At 46.1% G+C, this 18,152-nt stretch overlaps 1 protein-coding gene across 5 annotated transcripts in view; it reads right to left on the bottom strand.

Annotated features, from left to right (window-relative positions):
• The window catches only part of ATF7IP (activating transcription factor 7 interacting protein), a 216,181-nt gene that overhangs the window by 81,947 nt on the left and 116,082 nt on the right, over nt 1-18,152 (bottom strand). For all 5 annotated transcript variants that reach the window (XM_060245309.1, XM_060245311.1, XM_060245310.1 and 2 more), the window contains one exon: nt 13,303-13,448. In XM_060245309.1, the coding sequence (XP_060101292.1) occupies nt 13,303-13,448 (146 nt within the window). The remainder of the gene's footprint in view (nt 1-13,302; nt 13,449-18,152) is intronic.

Genomic DNA, 18,152 nt, shown 5'->3' with positions numbered 1-18,152 from the left:
CTCACTGAATGCACCTTAGGTTTGCATTATCTTGTGGTGCATGGAAAAATGATGGTAATTAGAGTCTGAGAAAGGTGAAAAGGGGAGACAACTCTAGGAAGGAATGCAGGATCTGGCCATGGTGGAAAACCATATATGGTGGATCAGACCTTAAAGAGCAGAGTTCGCTAGCCCTTCTAGCTGCCATAAAGCACTACAAGAAGTGCTACCTTTCACGATACTAGGTGCACTGAAGTTTTTGCTAGTGGCTCAATAGGCTTCTCTATTAACTTTGCAAGAACAAGTGACAAGCTCCAAGTTGGTGCAAATGGCCATTGCAGGGGCTGAAAATATACCGATGCCCCAAATGAAGGCCTTAGCAGTGGGGTGAGAGAAAAGTGGGCAATCATTAATCCAGGTATGGCAAACTGAAATTTCTGCCATGTGGACTTTTATCGTAGAGAAAGCAAGTCCTGACTTATGCAGAGTAGTGAGGTAGGTAAGGACTGAAGAAAAGGAGGCTGAAGTAGGATCAAATCCCTTAGTCGTTGCATATGTAACAAATTGAGACCAGTTAAGGTGATATGGGTTTCCTAGCTTTCAATAAAACGTTTGACATGTTGGGTTATGGTTGGAGCTTCCTTGCTATGAACCTGAAAAATCCTGGGTCGTGATGCAGGAGATGGACCTCTTGTTGTCACAGCAGATCTATATGGGCCGGGATGTCATGGGCGACAATGACAACCAGGTAGGACCCTTGCTCAAGCTGACATCTGGCCCCTTTAGTGCTTCTGAGCCTGTAGCCAGTCCCTCTAATGCTTCTGAGCCTGTAGCTGGTCCCTCTAGCACTTCTGACATAGACAGCTTGCTGCCAGCATCCCCCACACCTGACTTGGCAGCGGAGGAAGGACAAGACACAGCTGCAAGCAGGGAGCCCGCCTGACTCACCCCCGTGGGTAGTGCAGTTGAGAGAGTGACTTCACTGACACTTAGCGGCCCAACAGAGGGAGGAACGCCTAAACGGTCGCTGAGTCCTGACTTCTACCAGGAGCTTCCCCACCTGTTAACTGGAGCACCACCAGAGGCCCATTTAGGTCCCTGCTCAGAGCTGGGCTCTCCATGGAAGCAACAAGTTGCTTTCGGCACGACTTGCATCCACCCCGGCCCTTGCATTCTCATTTGAACTCTTCTGCTTTCTGACTCATGGCTCCAGACAGCCTCGCTTTCCACCCTCTGACTTGGCATTCTGACTCGGCTTTGGTTAGAACTCTCTGGCTTCTTGACCCTGGACTGGATTATAGGAGTGGAAACCAAGGTTGTCTCGACCACTGTGGTGCAATCAAAATAGCAGCTGTAAGGTTGGAGATTACCTTTTGTAGTACTCATGGGATTAAAGGGAATAGAGGAAACATGTAATATAGCTTTCCTGTCCGTTGTTGGGAGAAACACAGAGAACCCCAGGCTGGTTGACCCCTCAAGTAGAACCCTGGACACTTGAAGTTGCTGGCAGTTGCAAAGGCATCTATTGTTGGGTAGCCAAACAATCTGAACACCTTTGCAAGGGATGTGTCGTTTAGTGACCACTTGTGTTGTGTGACAGGTGTCCGCCTTAGAACATCCACCTGAATGTTGTTGATGCCTGGAATGTGAATGGCTATCAGTTGGATATTGTATTGAAGACACCAGTCCCATAGATGTATGGCCGACTGACATAGAGTTGATGAAGTCGTGCCCCCTTGTTTGAGGATGTAGTACATCGTTGTCATGCTGTCCATGGCAATCTGAACAGGTTTGCTTTGAAGTACTGGAAGAAAAGAGTGGAGTGCATTCTGCACAACTAGCAGTTTGAGGGCATTGATGTGTAGCTGTTTTTGCATTTCTGCCCATTGCCCTTGAACTGAGAATTCCCCACAGTGGGCTTCCCAACCCCACATGGATGCATCTGTGTACATTGTCACTTCTGTAATCCTTGGCTGGAATGGCATCCCTGGCAAAAGCCTGTTGAGCGATACACACTATTGAAGTGGTGTGTTACCCAGAGATAACTTTGAGATACCTTGCAAATGGGATGGTTACCTTGAGCTAAGGAGCTACTGTGACAGGGTTGCATTTTCTTAAAAACCATAATTATAGAGATCTCATGTGGAACTTTGTGAGAGGCACAACTGCTGTAGTAGCTGCCATGAGCCCCAGTAGCTGCTATATCATTTTGGCTATCTGGATCCATTGTGTGATACATTCTGTTGCTACTGTTCACAATACGGAGGCTCTGTCCACAGGAAGGAAAACTTTGCTCATCATCAAGTCAAGGAGTGCTCAGATAAACTGAATCCTCTGTGTTGGTATTAAAGAGGAATTTTATTGCATTCACGCAGACCCAAAGACTGGAGAAGATTGAGAATGTATGCAATGTCCTTTTGATGATGGTCCAACAAAGGGCCAACGAGCAGCCAATCGTTGACAAATGGGAATACTACCACACCTCCAACTAATAAGGCTGCCACCACCGTTACGCACTTCGTGAAAACCTGTGATGCTGCTGAAATCCCAAATGGCACAGCTCTGAACTGATAGTGGGAATGGCCTATCACGAAGCACAAGTGATGATACTTGGGTTGTATGGTAATAAGAAAATAAACATTTTTCAGGTCTATGGATGCCATCCAGGCACCTAATGGAATCAGTTGGAGGATAGAATGTAACGTCACCATTTGGAACGTCTGTTTCTTTGTAAGTTTGCTCAGACCCCAAAGATATGGAATTGGAAATTTCCCCCATCGGTTTTTAGCACAAGGAACTACCATAGTAACACTGGTGTTGTTGGGTTTCCAGTACTGTCTTAATGGCCCCTCCAGTGGAAGCTCCTGAATTTCAGACTGAAGTGGTTGCGATGGGGGTGTGAACACAAAATGCAATGTCCAAGGTAGGGAGTCGAACTCTCATCATGAAGCCCATTTGGATAATGGTTAGTACCCATTGATTGATGGTGATGGCTTCCCATTTGGTGATGAAAGGAAGAAGACGTGTCCCTATGTGTGGAGTGGTGGCAGCAACGGTAGTGATGGCTGTATCGTGGCCGTCTACAGCGTCAAAAGGACTGTTGGAATTGTTGTGGTGCTTTTTTTTTATGATGTCTGTTTAGTTTTAAACTGATATGGTTGCTTTGCAGAAGTGCCGCCCTGAGCCTGCTTCAGCGGGGAGGGCAGGATACAAATTAAAAATTATTATTATTATCATTTCTACAATTAAGTGTGGTCTGGGGATCGAGGATGACAATAGAATGCTGGTTTCCAGCACCATTGTCTTGATGAATATTGAAAAGGTTGAGGAGCCACTCCTAAATTCTTGGCATGTTTTCAACACTCATCCACTGTTTTCAGGGCCTTATCGGTGGTGGTGTGGAAGAATCCAATGCCATCAAAAGGAAAGTCTTCAATATATTGCTAATGTCTGGTTGTAGAATGTAGATCTGAGCCATGCATGTCGGTGCAGAGCGATGCTTGTCGCTATGGTATGGGAGAAAAAAGTGATAGTATGTCTTGCAGTTATTTGTTGTTTTGTAACCCTCTGCAACTGTTGTAGGAGGGAAGAGGCTTGAGCTCATGTATCATCGGATGCCTGCTCCTGTTTCTATTTTGTTGTTTATATTAAAGTTATATGAAGCTACGCAAGCCACATATATTTGCATTTTTGCAGCTAGACATGGGGAGGAATAAATTTTCTCCACCATAGTGTTGATTTTTTGTTCCTCTTTATCTGGGGGCTTGAGGTATTTAGCCTGTTTGGTCTTTGACAATGAATGCACAACTACAGACCTGGACTCAGGGTGAGTCTGAAGAAATTTAGCATCTTTGCATTGGACTCTACACATAGTCTCGTATAGCTTTGTTAACAATGGTGTAGATAAGACAGGTTGCTAACCTGTAACTGTAGATCTTCGAATGGTCATCTGTGCATTCACACTCATGGGATAGAGCGCCTGCGCCGATCCCCGAATCGGTATCTGAAAAGCCCGGGATTTTTTTGCGCTCGGTGCCAATGGCCATGCGCAGGCGTCCCAGTACGTATGCTCACCGGCGCCAGCGTGGGGATCCCACCAGTCCCTTCCTGACTGCTGGAAGTCCCTACTGAGGGAAGACCGTCAGTAGTGAGGAAGGAGGGCGGGTAGTATGAATGCACAGATGACCACTCGAAGATCTACAGTTACAGGTAAGCAACCTGTCTATCTTCTTCGTGGTCTCTGTGCTTCCCACTCATGGGAGATTAGCAAGCAAGACATACCTGAAGGCGGGAAGATGGTCAACCGGAAGAAACAGCTTGCAACACTGCAGTTCCCAACCGAGTCCTCTGCTGAGCATGCACGTCCAGCGCATAGTGCTTCATGAAGGCATGCGGAGAAGACCAGGTGGCAGCCTTGCAGACGTCAGGGACACACCCTTCAGGAATGCCACTGACGTAGCCATCCCTCTTGTGGAGTGTCCACGAATAGGCCCAGGTAATGGCTTCTTTGCCAACAAATAACAGAGTTTAATAGTCTCAGTGAGCCATTTTGAAAGCCTCTGAGACGAAATCCTGGAACCTAACTTGGGAGCAGCATACGAAACAAAAAGCTGCTTGTCCTTACGAAAACTCCTTGAACGGTTCAAATAAAACAGCAGAGCACGCTTTACGTCCAAAGCATGCAATCTACGTTCCTCCTCCGAGGAAGGAGTAGAGTAAAAAGTGGGCAACCAAACTTCTAAGTTGAGGTGGAACTGAGAGACCACCTTAGGGAGAAAATTAATGTCCGGAGCTAAAGAAACTCCAGCCTCCCGAAAAACAAGATAGGAATAATCACAACGCATCGCCGTGAGCTCACCTACATGGCGTGCTGACGTGATAGCAACCAAAAATGCAGTTTTCCATGACAGGAGCTGCAAAGAGCACATGGCCATGGGATCAAAGGGGCGATGAGTTAGTTTGTCCAGCACTAAAGTTAAGTCCCACAACTGCGGGGGCGATCTTGATGGTGGATGCAGTCTAAACAACCCCCTCAAAAACATCTTGGAGTGAGGGTGCGCAAAACCAGAATATCCCTCCATTGGATCATGAAAAGCAGATATTGCTGCCAAATACACCTTAATGGAGGAGAAAACAAGGCCAGCATCCACTAGGGGTAACAAAAAATCAAAAATTACCGACAATCCCACCCTGCTAGGTGAGACTGAAGGGTCAACTAAGAACTGAGTGAACTTCTGCCACTTCCTGTCATAGGAAGCGCGGGTGGATGGTTTCCTACTGTTCAAAAGGACTTGCTGGACTCTGTCAGAGAACCCCAAAGGTCGATGAGCCATGCTGTCAGCTTCAGGTGGGGCACGTTGTGATGGAATACGTGACCGCCCTCAGCTGACAGAAGGTCCCGTTCTGCCGGAAACTGGTAGAAGACCCCCCTCAAAAGTTGGAGCAGGATTGAGAACCAGTTCTGATGAGGCCACCAGGGAGTCACCAGGATGCAGCATGATCTCTCTCTTGCTATCTTGTTGATCACCCTCGTCAGCAACGGCAGAGGCAGAAACATGTAGAGGAACTGACCCTCCCAAGGAAGCAGGAGGCCGTCTCGCAGTGACGCTGGATCCGCTCCCCCTCTGGAATAGAATATGGGACATTTCTTGTTCTCGACCGTGGAGAAAACATCCAGCTGTGGGTACCCCTAAAGCTGGAATACAGGTTTCAGAAAATGCCACTGCAGTTTCCACTCGTGTGGAGAAGCCCTACCCCTGCTGAGGGAATCTGCCTGCATGTTGAGGACCCCTGGAAGATGTGCTGCCTTCACAAAGATGTCGTATTGTAGACACTCCAACCAGAGATCCATCCCCAGTGTGCAGAGCCGGCGAGAAACTGTCCCTCCCTGCCTGTTGATGTAGCACAGGGCAGTGGTATTGTCCGTGAATAACGCTACAATCTTTCCCGCCACCAAGGGGCGGAAAGAACGTAGGGCAAAATGAACCACCAGCAGTTCTAGGTAGTTTATGCGGCATTGAGTCAGTTTTGGCGGCCAAGGTCCTTCCACGCACAGACCTTCCATGTGGGCCCCCCAACCCCACAAGGAAGCATCTGTTGTGATAGTCACAATGGGAGTCGGGAGATGAAAGGGAGCTCCCTGGCAGATGTTGTTCTCTAACTCCCACCACTGTAGCGTCAGAAGAGCCATGGATGGGATGACGAACCTCTTTCAAGGTGAGTCTCTTACTGGATGAAACCACAACTGTAGGCCTCTCATCATAAGTTTCGCAAAAAGTAGCATGCTTGTCGTCGCCGCCATCAGCCACAGCATCCGCTGCAGCTGCTGCGCCCCACTTTTGCCTCTGTAGAAGTCGTACTAGACAGATAATGTCCCTCGCTCTCTGCAGAGGCAGGTATGCGCAATGCAGGTTCGTATCCAGCAAAGCCCCTATGAACTGCACTGTCCTTGACAGAGTAAGGTGAGATTTCTCCAAATTGACCTGCAACCCCAAGGTGTCAAGAAGACGTAGAGTGATGGCAATGTGAGTTGACAAACTTTCCCTCGACTTCGCCACAAGGAGCCAGTCGTCGATGTATGGAAAGACGACAACTCCCTGGAGACTGAGATGGGCAGCCACAATGCTCATCATCTTCGTAAACACCCGAGGTGCAGTAGACAGGCCGAACTGAAGAGCTTTGAACTGGAAGTGTTGAGAACCCACTGCAAACCAAAGGAAATGCCTGAACGCCGGATGGATGCTGATGTGGAAGTAGGCATCCTTGAGGTCCAGGGTCGCCATCCAGTCCCCTTGACTGATGAGGGCAGGATTGTTTGCAGCGTGGACATTCTGAACTTCTGGTACAGAATAAATTTGTTCAGATTCCGAAGATCCATAATTGGTCTTAAGCCCCCGTCCCGCTTGGGGACCAGAAAGTAACGAGAGTAAAAACCTCCCGTCCTGGCCTCCATCGGAACCCTCTCTATGGCTTGTTTCTGTAGGAGGTTGTTCACCTCCGCCAGCAGAGGTGGGGAAGGGGGAGTGGTGATTACCATGGATTGGTTCGGAATCTGAAGAAACTCTATTTTGTAGCCCTGTTCTATGATGGGCAGCGCCCACCTGTCTGTAGTGGTCAACTCCTAGGCAGGTAGGAAAGGGCGGAGGTGGATAGATGCAGAACCAGTGGGGACGATGACGCGTGCCACGAGAAAGTCAAAAGCCCTGCTTTTGAGGGCAAGTGCCCTTGGATTTGCCAGTGGCCTGTGAGCCATAACGGTTCCTGTTGTTGCCTGAATATGAAGGCCTACTATCAGGCTGGGCCAAGCGAGGTCTCCACTGCTGCTTAGGTGAAAACTTTTGATATGTCTTCTTGGCCCACGGTTTGTGCCACTGCTTTGTCTTGGGAGCTCTGGAGGTGGCCTGAACAACCAAGTTCCTAGAGGTCTTTAGGCTCTTGTCTATCTCCTGCAGTGCACTGTCTGTGGTGGTGCTAAAGAGGCCGTCTCCCTCAAAGGGCAAGTCCTCAACAAAAGCCCTAGTGTCCTGAAGGGCTGTTGATCGTAGCTATGAGTGTCGACAGAGGCACACAGCGGACGTGATGGTCTTTGCGGATACGTCCACCATGTGCTTTGCTGCAGCCAATTGTTGCTTGGCCACAGCAAAGCCTTCTTTCTGCAGCTTCCTGGCAGCAGCCTTTTTGTCTTCACTCAGGGAAGAGAGGAGAGGGGTGAGTTGTTCCCATACGGAGTATTGGTATCTAGCCATGCAAGCAGAAAAGTTAGATACCTTTACTCCTAGGGCCCCTGCAGAGTAGACCTTTCTTCCCATGTTGTCCAGCTTCTTCCCTTCCTTGTCAGGTGGGGATGAGTGGACCTTACGCGCCTTGGAGGAGGAAGAGACGACCACCGAGTTCAGTTTCGGGTGGGCGAAAAGGAACTCGGCACCCGCCTCCTGGACTCAATACATGTGGTCCAGCCTTCTAGATGACACCGGCATAGAAGATGGTTTCTTCCAGGGCTCCTTGAATGCCTGCAGAATCACTATGGTGACCGGCAAAGCGATTGCTGTGGATGTATCCCTTTGCATAACGTCAAAGACATTATCATCCACGACGGTTTGTGGTTGAGTCACAAGCAGGGAGAGAGAGGTTGCCATCCTCTTCACCAGCTTGCCATATGACTTCAGATCCTCCGATGGCGAGATAGGAAGATCCTCAGCTGTATTGGACACTGGTGAAGGTTCCAAGGCTCTTTTCTGGTTGTCGGTACCGCTCTCAGAGTCCGATGAGGAAGACTCCCTCTGTATGGAGTGCTCGGAGAGGATCTTTGTCTATTCCCGAATGGGTGAACAGGTCGATGCCAATGGACGCCAATGAGTCTCAGCTGTTGGGGCGGTACGCCTCTCCGGAGGGATCAATGCCAATGCCCAAGGCCATCTGGAATGGTACGAATGCCTCGACATGTAGGATGCCTCTGATTGTTGATCCCACTCCACAAACTCCTTCGGTGGAAACCACTGATATGGTGGATAAGGGTACGGATAGGTGGGCGGCCACTGACGCTGCTCCCACGGTGGTATCGGTGGGAAGCGGCATGGTGTCATGGAAGGCTCCAGATCTCGTCTGCCTCTAGGCTCCATCGGGGTCGATGGTTCCATCGGCGCCAATGCCTCTATTTCAAAGATCGAACCACTCCCACTACGACGCCTCGACCCGGAAGAGGATCGCTGAGTGAGGTCGATCTCATGTTCGGACATCGAGAGACGGGATTGATGAGCGCTGCCTCTTGATGCCGATGGGCTGCGGCACGGGGATGCCAGGATCTTCCTTGGCAGAGCGGAAGTCATCGGTGCCGAAACGTCAAGTGCGGGACCTCTTCCGCTTCTCTTTGGACTTCGCCTTCTTCGGTACGGATGCTCGGGTCCCTGAGTCATCCCAACGTTTCTTGGTGGGCGTATCCACTGATCCTTCATGGGATCATTTTGTGGAGGGCCCTCGCTCAATCGGCATTTCGATCAAGACCGCTGCCACATCGGCCGATGTGACCATCGGGGCTGCAGTGTCTGCCATCGTCGATGCCAACAGGCCCGATGCCAATCTTTGCGGTCTAAGTGTGGACTCGGTTAAAGCCGCCGAAAGTTGTGCCGCCCGGTTCTTCCTCGTTTGCTTGGAGAAGCGGAGGCAATGTGGGCAGGACTCCACACGGTGCACTTCATCCAAGCAGAGAAGACACAGGGAATGGCCATCTGGGGGGGCAATCTTCTTCCCACAAGAGCAGCAGCATTTGAAAAACCCCCAATGTCTTTCCATAGACGCCAAACACACACACAAAAACCCCATTCAGAGTCCTCCGAGGGGAAAAAATTGGGGGGGGGGGGAAACGGGGGGAAAAGCCCCAAGGGGCAAATCCAACAGCCATAAACTTTTTTTTTTTTTTACTATCTATCTATCTACACTAAGAAAAACAACAAACGGGCTATATACAACGATAAGGTAAAAAACCAACTATCTCACCGACTGGGGACACGAAAGGTAGATCCTCTCCACGCAGCAGTCAGAAAGGAACTGGCAGGATCCCCACGCTGGCGCCGGTGAGCATGCGTACTGGGACGCCCGCACATGCCCATTGGCACTGAGCGCGGAAAAATCCCGGGCTTTTCAGATACCGATTTGGGGATCGGCGCAGGCGCTCTATCCCATGAGTGTGAAGCACAGAGACCACGAAGAATATCTGGTTTATTCCATACTTCCTGAATAGTTGCCAGATGAACTGGCAGTAAAGACAAGAACGCAGCAGTGGTTAAGTCATTTTGTATAATGTCATGTACAATGTCTGATACGCCATCTGTTGTTAGCTTGATTCCTAGAGCAGTGGCCATGCACTGCAGCAAGTCCATGAAATTTGGCAATTTCTGTAGGAGGGAGAGGCTGTTATTTATCAGAATTGGGCTCAGTAGGAGCCTCAACCTCATCTTCTGCATTGGCATGTAAGTCAGCATCGTATTCATGAGGAGTGTTTTGAGTGCAAGGAATCTAAATGAGGACAAATACTAGTAAGCAGCAATTTGTCCATGGTAGGAATTAACGGCTTTTGTGCAACATCTATTCCTGAGCCTGAGAAACTGCACCCAGCATCCCCAGTGTCGTTGCATGCCTGATGAGTCACCCTCCTAGGAGAGCAGGAGTGTACCACTCAATAGTCAGGATATTCATAACACCTGTAATCCTGAATATCTCCGGTGTTGGTGTCTCAATACGGACCAGGTCCAAGATCTGGCATAGCAGGGTTGCCGGTAATCATGTTCATGCCAGAAGTAAGTGCACCCTGATAAACAGCAGTGGTAATCCCTTTGTCTGCAGTTGCTATAATATACATAAGAGCATTGTGAACCGCATGACTCAGATGGAGATCTGTCCCGTCTACGGCCTCGGGACTTTAATCTAGACTGTGATGACTGGGGGTTGGGGGTGTGTGTCAAAGACTGTAGAGATGCATGATCATCATCCACCAGAATAATGAGTGGCAGATGTGAGTGAATAGACAGCGATTGAAATACTGTTGCCTGCACCTGTGTCTCTGTTGTATTTCAAAGAAGTTTGTTTGCTGTGTGTCTAAAGTAGGTTGTGTTTCCACACACTGTACTGATGGAGATTGCGTGGAAATTCCTGTCAGTGTTAATGGCTTGACCCTAGATGTTGCTGTTGACTACTGATCATGATTGGGAGCATTAGCTGTTTTGAGCCATTGTTAGGCTTTGGGATCATAACATAAGAACATAACAGAAGTCTTGTTGGATAAGGCAAATGGCTCATCCAGTCCAACACTGTCACAGAGTGGTCAAAAAACCCTAGTGCCATCAGGTGGTCCACCAGTGGGGCCAGGACACTAGAAGCCCTCCCACTGTTGCCCCCCCTCAAGTACTAAGAAGAGCTCGCCCCCAACTCAATGACCTTTTCTGTGCATCATGTTATGATTTTTTTTAAGAGGACAGCATCATCTTGCATAGGGGCCAAATCTTCTTTTTCTTTATTAGGGGAGGCAGAGTGTTATGGCTAGAAGTAGTCTGTGGTATGCTAGGAGTGAGAGATTTCTTTAGTTGAAACGTCCTGAGGTGAGTTGCCCTGTTCTTTTTTGCTTGTCACTTAAACTTTAGGCAGTGCTGACAAGAATCAGAGCAATGACTTTTCCACTGGCACAACAGACACCAACTGTGGCCATCTGGGGGGGGGGGGGCGGTGCGTTTGAACAGCGTTTAAAGAAAGGGGAACCTTCCATACACTGTCTCTCAAACATAGGGAAGCAGGAGTGGGGGGGGGGAGCGATGAGTGGTGTTCTACAGTTAAACAGATTTTACTTTCTTTCATTGGTAAAACTTGGGATGAAAGTGAGAGTTGAGAAGAGTCTGTCACAGAGAGGTAAAGAAAGATGTCCAGTTGTGAAGGCAGTAAGGAAGGAACAGAGTGGTGGGTGGGGTTTATCTCAGCTCCAGGCATGCTCAGTAGATGCCTGCTCTTCAGGGCTGAGGTAAGCCTCACCCAGAAGAGGTATATGCCTACTTCCTGCCACCAAATGCTTGGCAACATTCTGTTGAGTATCCCCACTTGTAGCATACCAGCTGTGGACAAAATCATTCACACTTACACTATGGACAGATCTTTGAAAACATGACATTATCTAAATATACACAGGGATAATTGTTTGATACAGTTTTGCAAAAAATATTCATAATACACATTGAGTCAGTAATCCTGTGTCTTAAAAAGCATTCATTCACTGCAAAACAGGAAACAATTTCAGAGGTTTTTTTGTTTTGTTTTTTAAACCAGAACTCCAGAAACTTTCCAATTTTTCCCTTGGAAAAAGTCAGAAAGAAAGAAAGAAAGAAAGAAAGAAAGAAAGAAAGAAAGAAAGAAAGAAAGAAAGAAAGAAAGAAAGAAAGAAAGAAAGAAAGAAAGAAAGAAAGAAAGAAAGAAAGAAAGAAAGAAAGAAAGAAAGAAAGAAAGAAAGAAAGAAAGAAAGAAAGAAAGAAAGAAAGAAAGAAAGAAAGAAAGAAAGAAAGAAAGAAAGAAAGAAAGAAAGGAAGGAATTTTTCCAGGTTTTTTCTGACTTTAAAATCTCTTCTGAAATAACTTAAAAATGATTAAGTTCTTTTTTATTAGAAAACCAACAGCTTCTAGAGTTATTCCTTTCAGAAAGTACTTAGTACAAAAGTGGAATTTCATGGGCCTCAAACTTAGCAGAAAAGATAGCACGGCAAAGAGTTTACTACATGATCTAAACTGTCCTTCTTAGGTTGTGATATGATAGATCAAATACATCCACATTACTTTATGCCTTCTATATCTTCTCTCTAGCCTTAGAATGCGATCCGTTTCATTCTAATCAAGGGAACTTGTTCCTTTACACAGGGATTGTCCAACCTAATCTGGCTGCTATGCTCTTTTTAACTCCCTGCTATGATGTTTTGCATGAGAAATTAAATCTTCCTCAAACATAAGTACTTTCATCTGTTCCTGAAAGCTATCTGAATGAAGTGATATCATTTTCTGCTATCAGAATTAACACCACAACTAATATTTATTTTTTAAAATTTATTTTGTTAATTGTATTCCGCCCTTTCTTGCAAGCAGGAATGAAACATATATAAATTAAATGAATTATGCTTTCCTTACAGTAAGCAACCTGGAAGTCATTTGTTTGGATTCTGGGCATGCTCATGCCTTGAGACATGAAGTGCTTCTTCTCCCTTGTGAAGTGCAGCTAAAGATACCTGAAAGGTCTAAGGTACTGGACTGTTAACTATCATAGAAGTTATAAACTATTAGTATACAACTTTTTTTTTGCAAATTCTGTGTTTTAATATGCTTGATTTTATATTCTCTTCAGTTTAGCATTCTCCTAAATTTTACTATAGGATGCAAAAGTTCTACACTAAGCCCACCCCTTGATCAAGTCACTACTATTCAACTACCACAGATTAAAGAAAAGGGGCACACATACTTCATATTATTTGAGTACAGAAGCATCCTTTACCTATCTAGAATCAAAGACATGAAAATACACCAGGAGTGCAATACCAACATGATTAACTAAAATTCCTGATCTCATATATTAAAATTTACTTTAAGAAGAATGTTGGTCCAACTATATCAGTCCTTGGACTAGTGCATCAGTGCCTTACCACAACAGCAAGAAAGCTAGCTAATAAAGCAGGAGCAAACCAACTTCAGTCTGGCCTGGGTTTTTTATTGGTTAGTTGAGCCCAACATGCTTTACCATGAAAAATAAAATTAATGCTTTACATTAAAAGCAAAAACTCCAACAGAAGGGGGGATAAACTCTACCTTTTCTAACTTCTGATTAACATCCCCTCTGGTTGTAATTTTTACTTCAAATTCTGCTTCATATTCTTCTTCCATGTATCGACGACGTTTAGAGTGGACAGTGTCCATATCCTCCGATTTGGAACGCTTCCTTCTTGATGCCTCACCTAGAAGCACATGGCACAATCTTAAAAATGCAGTACTTACGAAGCCCAAATGACCACCAGGATAGTCTTGTTTTGATGAATATATCTATACAAAGGATACTAATTTTTTTTAAGGACAACATCTAATGTTTTCATTTAAATATTCACAGACGTGAAAAACAAAAGCAAGCTTATCCCCCTAGCATGCACTAAGTCTTTTAATATTTTAATTCCTGATTTATGTGCTTTTAATATGTATTTTAGTCATTTTTGTTTGCTGCTTTAGTGGTCCTCACTGAGCAGAAAAGTAGCATACAAATTTTGTAAATAAATAAGTAGTGGAATTGAAACAGTTCTCAGAATCAGATAAGGTAAAGTGACATCTTCCTCAGGAAAGCTGTAGCATTAAGTTAGCCAGACTGGAAGTTTCTTGCACTTATTCTTAATCTTCTGTACATGTCAATTAAAAGGGGTATAACAAGGTGCTCTTGTTTGTCACTTCTTCCTTTTCTGTATGCCCAGACACACAAACAAGCATTTGAGTTGAACTACAGCAGCTGTCTCCAAATAGTAGTTTTGTGAGCTATTCGAAGCTTGCCAGCCAGTGTATCGTAACTCATGTACCCCCTAGAAGACACAGGAACAGATCACTAAAAGATCTATTCTAGACTTATTAAAAAGCTTTTATTTTAATAATCCAGAAACACCCTTGTGTTTCTTAAGTGGTAGCTTTGTTTTGGTGCTCTTCCCAGCTAATGCTCTGTTTCTAGGACAAAGTAAAACTTAGTATCATACTGAGGTAATGGAGAGGTGAAGTGGCTCAGGATGTTTTTTATTATTATTACTCAGAAATAGCTGCTATTAAAGAAAAGATTGGTAAGCCCTGAGCTACAGGGTGGCAGTTTGGTACACTGGAGTTACCTTCCCTCTTCTTCAGGCAAGGAGGAGAGTCTGACAACAAATGGCTATCCTCCCCCAGAAAAACTCTTACTCTTCCTGTGTTCAACACAGGGAGCAACCCACCCTTCGACTGACACCAAGAAAATCACCTTCAGCAGTAGGAACTTCAGTAACAGCTCCCTGAGTGGCTGAAAGAGAGGCTGAGTTAGTACCTCCATGAAAATATGCAACCACCAGGATGGGAAGTGATGAGCCACCAGTGGCCTAATGAGAGCAGCACCCTTTAGAAAGCACTTAACTGCAGGATATCAAGAGATGGGGAACCCTCAACTGCCATAAGAATGGTGACCAGAGCCCTCCATCTGTCTCCAGAGTGTATTTAGCCTTGAGTCAGACCATCCTGATGGAAGAGCAGGATCTGCATGAGACTGTGATCACAGGTAAAGATATTTCTTCCACCCCTTCAGACATAGGCCTTCCAGAAACAACTGGCCATGGCACCTGCTCCTTGGCTAGCACCCCTCATTTGACTCAATCTGCAAATGGTCATATGAAGCCATACTGGGTCAGGGGCAACACAGTGGGACCCTAAGTCAGCTTGTTGACCACAGCGGCTGGGCCAATAGCACAAAAAGGTCTGAAAACTATGGGTTTTGATAGCTAGAGCAAGGTCATACAGATCATGTCTGCTTCCTCCCACAGCTGGAGATCCACAGCTGGTGGAAGTGCCTCCCCATCAAGAGATGCTTTCTGACTGTCCATCACATCAGACCATGTTCTGTAGGAGATGATGTGGCAAAAATACCTTGAAATAATCCCATGTACTCTGACCCTCTACCAAGAAAGAAATATCTGCTGCAGAACTTGAGAGTGTGCCCTTGCCCACAGGACAATGTTAATGGCTGCACGCATGTATCCTCAAAATTGTGCCAGGAACATGATTCTGGCAACTGTCACAAGGCCAGCCACCATCACCATCTTGGCCCTCAATGGTGGAAGAAAAAAATTGCACTGGACAGTGCTGATTACTTTGCAGAGATTCCAGAGAATTTGTGATAGGACCAGATGACTCTTTATCTGACTGATGAGGAAACCATACTTGGAGAGGTACTAGATGGTAACTTATACATCCTGAGCCCTCTTGGCATAAGTTGGACACCTGATGAGGAAGTTGCCAAGACACGGTGGATGCTTCCAGTCCACAGAGTCATTACAAGGGAGACCATCAGCTTTGAAAACATTCTGGATACCAATAAAATCCCAAAAGGAAGAGTTCTGAAGTGTCTCTGCACATGTGTGAAATATAAGAATCACTTGTAGCATGGACTGATGGAAACTTGAAGGTAAGCCTCACAAAGAGACCAATCAAAGCCATGAAGTCCCCCAGTTGCAGTGCCTCAGTTATTGTCCTTGGTGCTTCCACCTTAAACCTTCCATACTGCACAGAGGGTTGAGAAATCTGAGGTCCAGAATGGTTCTACAGTTACTGATCTTCTTTGGCGCTGAGAAAAAATAGACTAGACACAAGAGGACCTTTGCAGAGATGGCATGTGCTCTACTGCACCAATATTCAGGAGGTGGGCCACTGTATCCAAGATGTGCTGCCGCCTGACTGGACACTGAAAAACCGGAACCATAAGAAACCTGTCAGGAGGAGTGGAATAGAATTTAATCGAATAATCCTGCTGAACAGTGTCCTTTATCAGAAGTCTGAGGCAAAGTAGAGTCATGATCGATTAAAAGTTTGCATGTGCCCTTCAACTGCTAGCCCCGTGGCATCAACTATCCTAAATGGTATTAAATGCTGATTACCAGCATATGGACCGGCATATCTTAGGGACTGTCTTTCCCCATATGCCCCCCAGAGAGCTTTATGCTCTGCTGAGCAACATGTTCTGATTGTCCCTGACCCAAAGGAACAAATAAATTCTAAAAGGCCATTTAATCTGATGTCATGGCTCTCAAAAAGAACTTTTTAGTGTCAATGGCTGAACCGAGAAGATCACCAAGGTGCCGGAAGGTGGAGGTGGGCGAATGTTGTCCCCATCTTCAAGAAGGGGAAAAAGGAGGCTCAGGGTAACTACCGACCTGTCAGCTTGACGTCTATACCTGGAAAAGTTTTAGAACAAATCATCAGTCAGTCAGTCCTAGAATATTTAGAAAGGATGGCTGTGATTACTAAGAGCCAGCATGGGTTTCTCAAGAACAAGTCATGTCAGACTAACCTGATCTCATGTCAGACTACCTTGCTGGATCAGGGGAATGCTGTAGACATCATTTATCTTGATTTCAGTAAGGCTTTTGATAAGGTCCCAATACTATCCTTTTTTAAGTTGGTAAAATGTGGTTTGGATCCTGTTACCATTAGGTGGATCTGTAACTGGTTGACAGATCGCACCCAAAGAGTGCTTGTGAATGGTTCCTCATCCTCTTGGAGAGGAGTGACAAGTGAAGTGCCTCAAGGATCTGTCCCAGGACATGTTTTGTTCAACGTCTTTATAAACTATTTGGATGAAGGAATAGAGTCAATGCTTATTAAATTTGCCAATGATACTAAATTAGGAGAGGTCGCAAATACAGTAGAAGACAGAAACAGGATACAGGATGACCTTGACAGGCTGGAAAACTGAGTTAAAACCAATAAAATTAATTTTAATGGATAAAGGTTCTGCATTTAGGTATGAAAAATCCAATGCATGGTTATAGGATGAGGGAGACTTGTCTTAGCAGTAATACGTGCGAAAAGTGGATCATACACTGAACATGAGTCAACAGTGTGATGCGGTGGCTAAAAAGGCAAATGCAATTTTGGGCTGTATCAACAGAAGTATAGTATCCAGATCATGTGAAGTGATGGTATTGCTTTACTCTGCTCTGGTAAGACCTCACCTGGAGTATTGTGTTCAGTTTTGGGCACCACATTTTAAGAAGGATACATTCCTCTGGAATGGGTCCAGAGGAGGACGATGAAGATGGCGAGGGGTCTGGAGACCTATGAAGAAAGGTTGAAGGAGCTGGGCACGTTTAGCCTGGAGAGGAGGTGGCTGAGAGGTTATATGATCTCCATCTTCAAGAATTTGAAGGGCTGTCATATAGAGCCAGTTTGGTGTAGTGGTTAAGTGTGCGGACTCTTATCTGGGAGAACCGGGTTTGATTCCCCACTCCTCCACCTGCACCTGCCGGAATGGCCTTGGGTCAGCCATAGGTCTGGCAGAGGTTGTCCTTGAAAGGGCAGCTGCTGTGAGAGATCTCTCCAGCCCCACCCACCTCACAGGGTGTCTGTTGTGGGGGAGGAAGGTAAAGGAAATTGTGAGCCGCTCTGAGACTCTTCGGGATATAAGATCCCAGGATATAAATCCAATATCGCGGGATGTACCGCGGGATATAAATCCAATATCTTCTTCTTCTAGAGGAGGGTGTGGAATTATTTTCTGTGGCCCCAGAAGGTAGCACCAGAACCAATGGATTGAAATTAAATCAAAAGAGTTTCCGGCTCAACATTAGGAAGAACTTCCTGACAGAGTGGTTCCTCAGTGGAACAGGCTTCCTCAAGAAGTGGTGAGCTCTCTTTCCTTGGAGGTTTTTAAACAGGCTAGATGGCCATCTGACAGAAATGAAAATCCTGTGAATTTAGGGGGAGGTATTTGTGAGTTTCCTGCATTGTGCAGGGAGTTGGGACTAGATGACCCTGGAGGTTCTTTCCAACTCTATTATTCGAAGGCTCTGTCCATCCTCCCAAGGTTACCAGAACATCTGGCATTCAAGTCAGGGGAGTCTCTGAGAAGCTCCCCAACCTACTTCATCAAGGTCTTGGACATAATGGAG

This window comes from Heteronotia binoei, chromosome 8 (genome assembly GCF_032191835.1).
Source record: "Heteronotia binoei isolate CCM8104 ecotype False Entrance Well chromosome 8, APGP_CSIRO_Hbin_v1, whole genome shotgun sequence".
Taxonomy (NCBI): domain Eukaryota; kingdom Metazoa; phylum Chordata; class Lepidosauria; order Squamata; family Gekkonidae; genus Heteronotia; species Heteronotia binoei.
The sequence above is the reverse complement of the archived record's forward strand: the minus strand, read 5'-3'. Positions and strand labels throughout refer to the sequence as shown.